Raw genomic sequence first — 8,202 nt, forward strand, 5'->3', positions numbered from 1 at the left:
TATTCTAAGTCAATGCCTTTCTCTTAACAGCCAGGAAGAAGTACATGTGGGTGGGTGTCAGAGAGGGCGTTTGGCTAAACGGTCGAAAGGTAGCTCCCGAGGAAGAAGCACCAAGGAATCCTACAATGGACAGTGGAACTTGTAGCTATACCGACGGAGACACATCAGAAAAGTTTCTACTGTGGACAGACCCCTGTTCTACAGATTGGTGGGCCCTTTGCGAAAAGAAAGCATAATTCCATTAGAGTCTCATTGAAAATATGATACTTAACATTGCAATGACGAATCTTTCATGGTCTAATACTCGTAAGATTTTGTTGACAAAAAAAGCTTTCCTTACTCGGAAGACGAATATTTATAGTTTTCATATCATTCAGTTTTCATTGGAAACGGTCATTTGTTTTTTGGGGGAGGGGATTAGTGTTAAATATTTCATATATTAGTGTCATTGCGGTTTTTACTGAAAAATACCATTATATATCTCGGTGTCAATTCTTTAGTGCTTTAGAATAGCTAAAGCTTTAATGAAAAATTATACTTATGACAGTGACCAATGTTTCAAGATTTATTATCCTTGATGTTTAATTTTTAAAATGTCGCTCATTGTCACAATGCCAATTCTCTCATCATCTATTTCGTTAAGAATTTATTGGAAAATTTCAGATTTTATAAATGTGACTAATCAATCTTGAATTTCTCGAATTTTATTGCAAAAGACAATGCTTTCTTACATTTTTTCTCATAAAAGTTAAATTTTAAACCAATATTCTTCTTTTAATAATATATGATTTATTTTATAATATCAACGAGGTTTATTTGAACATGATACTTATCGCAATGACAAATCTTTCATATTCTAATATACTTGGACTTCAATCAACAAATAAAATTCTTACTGCATTATCGAATCTTTAATGTTTCAATATCCTTCATATTCGATTGTAAAGTAACAGTTCTTGTTGCACTTTCTAACAATTTGTCCTTTCTTCTTTATTACACTCTTTTTAAAGCTAGGACAAACCATGAATTTTGTAATGTAATTAAATATATATATATAAAAAAAAACGTTATGGTGAAGTATTTTTTAATTTGTATGCTCTGGTGGCTTTATTGGAAAAAAAATAGCACTCCTTTTCTCAATGACAATTCTTCATGTTTAATGTTTTTGCATTGTTGTTGGAAATGGACACATCTTGATACAATTGAGTACCTTTCTAGTCCAATGTCTTTCATACTTCATTTAAAAACGATGCTGTTCTCCGCAATTACAAATCTTGTTTTATTTTCCTTCAGGTTTCCTCCATGTTTTTGTTTATAACAATGAGAAAATTTACCTTACTTTCAGTTATTATTACCAAACAGAATAAGGCGACGGCTTAAGTGGGGAACGTTGAGGCTTATTGGAAGGAATAAATGTGTTATTTGCATACATCCTTTATGTTTTGTAATGCAGTATCTTCCAATATCGCCTTAAGTGAAATAATGTTCATATCTACATAAAAAATTTACCCCATTGTTTCATGAAAAATGGTTGTTGGACATTAGAGATTTACATTCGAAATTGACGTTGTGCAGTGCTTACTAGTCTCAGAGATCGTATTTAACATCGTCAGTGTTATGCATAAAGTAAACAGTCAGTTGCTTAAATGAGTCTTCTATTTTATTTTTATGTTGATCATCTTGCTCCACGAAGCCCTTCTTCCCATTCCTGCAAGGAGGTAGTAACATTAGCGTTCCTTTGGCTTTAAGCTACATTTGGTTCACTTGATGTTTCTTTTTTCCTTCCTGATGTTCAACCTCTTGTCTTTTACTTACTAGTGCAACTGATGGACTTTTTCCTGATGCAGCTTGGGCTCTGAATGACCCCATAAGTCCAAAATAAAGTTGTATTTTCATTTTCTTCGATTAATCATTGGCATTCCTCGTGACCTTTCACTTGTAATGTAAAAGGTTCCATCGAAGCTTATGTCAACCTTTACTACTGGCCCATACTTATTAAAAACTAAAATATTCACATTCTGTATTTTCTTATAATTTTGGTAATATTTACCCTTTTGCATATATCATAATTTCTTCAACTGTCTCTTTTTCTGACTGCTAAACACCCAAAATACACCTTAACATTTTCCCTTTTGCATCTTATATCTTTTTCAAAATGCCTGACGTGAAACCTATTTTGTACCAATCATAATACCTTTGGTGCCATCACCAGGACAGTAACACGGTATTACTACACTACAAGAGACACTCCGTCTCATATTAGATATAAGAGCAATTGGCGTAACTAAGCAATTCTAATCGGTCTTCATTCAAACAGCTGACTCACAATAATCTCTGACTGAACATTTGTGTTAGATTATACATACTTCATACTTACATATATGCAAATACATATGGACGTGGCTTGTATGAGAATACTCACAAACACGAAAAACAAAAAACGCCATGGTTTCTGGTCCACTGAAGGACTAGAGCTCAGACATGCTAATGTATGTCTGGGATTTTCCAGTTTTAATCACGAGCTAGCCAGTGAGGGTTAGTGATGGTTGGAGATTCCCAATTGATAGTTCAGATCAAACCAACCTAGTATGAGTGACCATGACTAATACGCTTTGTTGGTCATGCAGATACACAAACCCTTTACAACTTAAAGTTATGAAGGTCTGCCCACACCTACACACACATATGCTTATATAAAATACAGAAACACACGCTCGCACACACACACACACATATATATATACATATATATATATATATATATATATATATATACATATATGTATATATATATATATATATATATATATATATATATATACATAATTATATGTATATATATACATATATATATATATATATATATATATATATATATATATATATATATATATATATATATGTGTGTGTGTGTGTGTGTGTGTGTATGTACGCACACGTGTATGTGCATCATACTCTATAAAAAATTATACCTTTCTCAGATGGCAGTTTTTTGCAACAGCTTGTTGATGACTGCTGTTAGCAATCATACTGTATAACGTTACATCAGTATCAACTGTGTCCGATTCAACATGACGATTATAGCAAATCCTTTCTCGTAGTTTATTGTCAAACAAGACCTCAGAAGCACCTATGATCAAACTAATCTTCTGAGGATATTGCGCGTAAACATCCATCCATGAGCTTGTCCATTCATTTTATCAAAACCCCAGCAATAATGAATGCTAAGCGTTGACCGTTGGTCCTAATGGACGACCTTGCTTTCACATATGGTAATTACTCAGTGTTCCCCAATTCTTTATGTTTCACCTATGATTTATAAAGACTCGTGGGCATACTTACTGTATGATTAATATTTAGTGAACTTATGCTCATTTATTTCTAGCATTTATATAAAAAATTGCGGGCTCTATAGATATTCATTATACTATTATTGTATATTCGTCCTTTATTCAAGAATTTGGTTTTTATGTACGTTGCACAAAACTCAGCTAAATGTCCTACATATTAAACTAGTAAAATTTTTACTTTCTGTCATCCTTGTCTAGTATTTTCTATATTAAGAGAGAGAGAGAGAGAGAGAGAGAGAGAGAGAGAGAGAGAGAGAGAGAGAGAGAGAGAGAGAGAGAGAGAGAGAGGGAGAGAGAGAGAGAGTGTTCTGTTGAATAGAAATACATCATCAAAACAGACTGTCATTAATAATTATTTAATAAAGTTTTTTTGGATAAGGTTGGAATCTAAATGTTAAATCTAAAAGGAACAAAGCTTTCCTACCCAGTCTCACTGAGAAACGACCAACTCGTTAAAACGCATCTTTCCTCTGGGGACCCAGTTGAACATATGTGTCTGAGAGTACGTGTGCTTCCGGAAATGTATCCTAAGTGAATATCCCGCAGGATTAAATGAAAATAAATTACTCAGGCACACTGCCCAAAAAAAAAAATGAAAAAAAATGTATATAAACAGTAGCTCCCAAAGGGTGTTGGCAAACGCCACTGAAGTAAGGCTGAAGTTTTAAAAATCGTGATGACTAGAAATAAATAACAAAGCAAAAACAGTGTGTTATTCAAGTGGTCGAGCAACCAACGAATTACTGTTAGAGAAACTGCCATACTTTTTAGTGTTACTGAATATTAATGCAATTATGGTAACTCTGCACGGAAGAGAATAGTATTATTTAATTAACGCTCGTTGTTAATAATTTAATATTATTCCTTTGTTGGCATTGAATTCTGTGAGAAGTTTTAACCTTTATATTTTTGGTGAGAGAAAATATAGTTCTTCTCAGCCTTATGCCCTTCAGGACGGTTGTTATGTGAAAATTAATTTTTTGTTATTCATGCATCATTAATTCTATTGTGGTTTCCAAAATATTTTACCTCCAATGTTTTTATATAGCTCTTTATTCATTATTCATATAACAGTTTCAAAACATATAGTAGGCGTATGTAATGTTTGAAACAATATTTTGATAGAGTAGTACCTCTATTTTGTATTTTTATAGTCTTGTATTGCTTAGCATTTAATTTTCCTTACTACGATGATTTTGCTTCTTTCTTATTTCGTAAAATATTGTAAAATTTCTACATTTGCATCAGAATATCTCATTGCACAGTTTATTTCTAGGTGTTTTATATATCAGAAAATACATTTCTGAAATGCTCTACCTGAGATTTCTTTAATTCTACGACTGAAATAGTTTCAAGAATTAATAATGACCAGGCTCGAGGTGGTAACAGATATGCCAAAAGGTCAAAAGAGTAGATTATGCGAATGGCTAACAGAAATATACTTTATTCCATATCTAAATAGAATCAACATTTCACATAGTATCACTTAGTGCATTTAATTGTTATATTACAGGTTTTACTTTAGACGTTGTATACAGTCTAAAGTACAATAACTGGTTTAAAGCATATTTCACTTCACAAAAATAATTTAAGCATAATAGTCTAAACCTTTACTTCTCAATCTAAACACGACTGTAATATTTCTGGACATATCTAATTAAAACACTATGCAGTTAAACAATTACAGAAGACACTTCGGTGCTTCTTTCAGACACGATCACTATCCATTGACAATAATGATTTTGAGCTTTTAGACAAGAGGACTAGTCAATTTTATAAAATGTGTTTCGTTTCAACAGACTAATTCCTAACATCACGTTAACAGCAAAAAGACTAAACACTTTAAAATGTCAATATATGTAAAAACTTCTAGCAATTCTATGTTATTGAAATCATTTAGTAACTTTCAGTTTTGACTATATCGTGCCTGTCCTTGATAAATCAATTTACCTCATAATGGAAATAAACTTTCTCTTAGAAGACCTTTAGTTTCTTTTTTTTTCTTTTGGTAGGTTACGATTGTTTTAACTAGTGGTTGCTTGTTTAGCTCTTCATTGTATATCGTTGGTGTTTGTCTATGCAATTTTTGATGTTCCTATTCATTTTGTTCATATCATGTTCAGTTTTGGGCATTATTGTTGGAAATAATAGTCTGACTTTTTATTTGTATATCGCCACTTTTCTCTTCTCGATCTGTGTATTATTTCTTTTGGTTATAGTCCAGTTGTAAATCTTTTTTACTGAAGCCAAGGTCATGCATAGATATAAACACCATAGCAAGAATTTAATGTGAATTTTAAATTAATATCCCTCCCTGGCTTGCTATTTTGAGTAATACTAATGTTAAATGTGGTTCCTATCACGAATCCTGTATTATTACCTTTTTACCACTCTCTTTAAATTAAGAACGATCATATGACAATTCGATTGTTTAGAACTGGTCAAGAGTTGAAGTCTGGAACCCGTCGCTGGATCGAGAGAGTTGGCTCCAACATATACTAGTGAACTAATCAGCAGTGAGAATTGCTTTAAAAAGTACTTTAATTCTCAGCCCGAACTGAAGTGGTTATACGAAGAAATATATACAGGTAAGAAAGTGGTATGATTATCTATATTTAATTGAAATGCAATGCGTTAGGAATATAATCGCAATAATATATCAGAATTCACAGAATAAGAGAGAATAGAGCATTTTCACTTTCAGGAACCGAAGGGAAACATATCTTTCATAAGCGAGTGTTCGGTAGACTGACCAAAGCCGAAGTTGACCAATCAGGATGTGCATTATATTTCATGGCATGACTCTCCTTACATATCCCTTTTTGATTTACATTGTATAACTGTGTAAGGTGACCCATACATTGTTCCCTAGATGTTACTTGTTTAGGATCATTGTAATAAATTTTATATTTCCATGATATTGTAGGAAGTAGCTAAGATTTTTGACAGAAATCCCTGATAATTAAAACATAATTCCGGAAATGAAACTCCTTTCCAAAGACGTAATTTTCATGTTAAATTTAACGTAAACCTCCGTAGACCTTGAAAACTTCCCCGGAAGAACAATATTTTCCTCCCTAAATTTCTGTGACATAACAATAAGAGAACGCATTAGAATTTTCACGTTTTGCAATAAAATCATCAGTAATCAAAATTTCTCGCAATCAATCGTTCAACAGTGAATTCTTCGTAACTTATTGCTCGAAATATCAATTTCCTGAAAAACAAGTTGCTCGAAATATTAGTATTTAAAAAAGATTCCATTCTGTTAACGAGTACCATTAACCGATCAGTAAATGGTAATTAACGACCACTAATAATCGTTCTTTAATTTCTTTTCAAGTTTAAACTTTATGATTGTGTTTTTTCCGTTAAATTTTTTTTTAAAGTCTCGAACCCTTAAGACTTGTGTGAAGTGAAATGACAAAATTTATATATAAAGGATAAAAATGGGAACAACGAAATATATTAGAAATATGAAATGAATAAATAAATTAAATATATACCTCGATACCTCAGCACACTCTGAACACATATAGGCTGTTGTCACTTTTAAAACTGTACTTCAGTTATAAACAAAACGTGGTGTGCAGACACGTAGTACTACACCCCTCATATATGCTCTACTACCAAACAAAACCGAAAAAAAAATGAAATATATTCCTTAAATATTTTATAAGAAAAATATCACCTTTCAAGCCATCAACAATAATGACTTATTTAGAACTTACCATGGTTAGGACTATATAACAAGAATCCCAAATAACCAAAGGTCGTGGGTATTTTATTTTTCATTACTATGAAAACCTTAATCCAAAAGTAGAAGCCCAATATCTCTCTCTCTCTCTCTCTCTCTCTCTCTCTCTCTCTCTCTCTCTCTCTCTCTCTCTCTCTCTCTCTCTCTCTCTCATTTATATATATTTATATATACTGTATATATATACTGTATATATATATATATATATATATATATATACTGTGTATATATATATATATGTATGTATATATATATGTATGTATATATATATGTATGTATATATATATGTATGTATATATATGTATGTATATATATATGTATGTATATATATATGTATGTATATATATATGTATGTATATATATGTATGTATATATATATGTATATATATATGTATGTATATATATATGTATGTATATATATATGTATGTATATATATATGTATGTATATATATATGTATGTATATATATATGTATGTATATATATATGTATGTATATATATATGTGTATATACATATATATATATATATATATATATATATATATATATATATATATATATATATATATATATATATATATATATATATATATATATATATATTGTAAATAAGCTGCAAACCCTTGAGTATACCAATATTACTATCTAATTCTGTCACCCTATCAACAGAACCCTAAAATAAATATAATGAAAGTTGTAGCCAATAAAAAAATCTCGGCTCTCTCAGTAGTACAAACTGACATTTCTCCTTTCTTATTTTCTGCAACCAGACCACATATAGCACATTATTAATTTTCTGAGTGGCTTAGCTCGGTGGAAGGAGAGAAGCAAACACAGATATCCGCATTAGTTTGAATTCTACACGTGAAGGATTCTCAGATAGATCTTTTTTTTTTTTTTTGCTCAATCATTTTCATTTCCATCCATCTTATCAACAATTATTTGAATTGTCTTTACTATGGTGTATGTCTTGCAACATGAATGGTTACAATTGTAAATAATATCATCTTCATCTGGGATTTTTAGACATTTTTCAACCACATCCTGACGTATTAGACAGCACCTCAAATCCGTTTCCTTCGTCTCCAATGAAAT

The 8,202-nt window shown here is 31.1% G+C and overlaps 1 protein-coding gene across 1 annotated transcript in view; it reads left to right on the forward strand.

Annotated features, from left to right (window-relative positions):
• The window catches only part of LOC137652486 (nidogen-1-like), a 21,694-nt gene extending 20,649 nt beyond the window's left edge, over nt 1-1,045 (forward strand). The window contains exon 8 of the mRNA XM_068385926.1: nt 31-1,045. Within this exon, the coding sequence (XP_068242027.1) occupies nt 31-236 (206 nt within the window). The 3' untranslated portion in view covers nt 237-1,045. The remainder of the gene's footprint in view (nt 1-30) is intronic.
• Nucleotides 1,046-8,202: the final 7,157 nt, after the last annotated feature.

This window comes from Palaemon carinicauda, chromosome 13 (genome assembly GCF_036898095.1).
Source record: "Palaemon carinicauda isolate YSFRI2023 chromosome 13, ASM3689809v2, whole genome shotgun sequence".
NCBI classification, from domain to species: domain Eukaryota; kingdom Metazoa; phylum Arthropoda; class Malacostraca; order Decapoda; family Palaemonidae; genus Palaemon; species Palaemon carinicauda.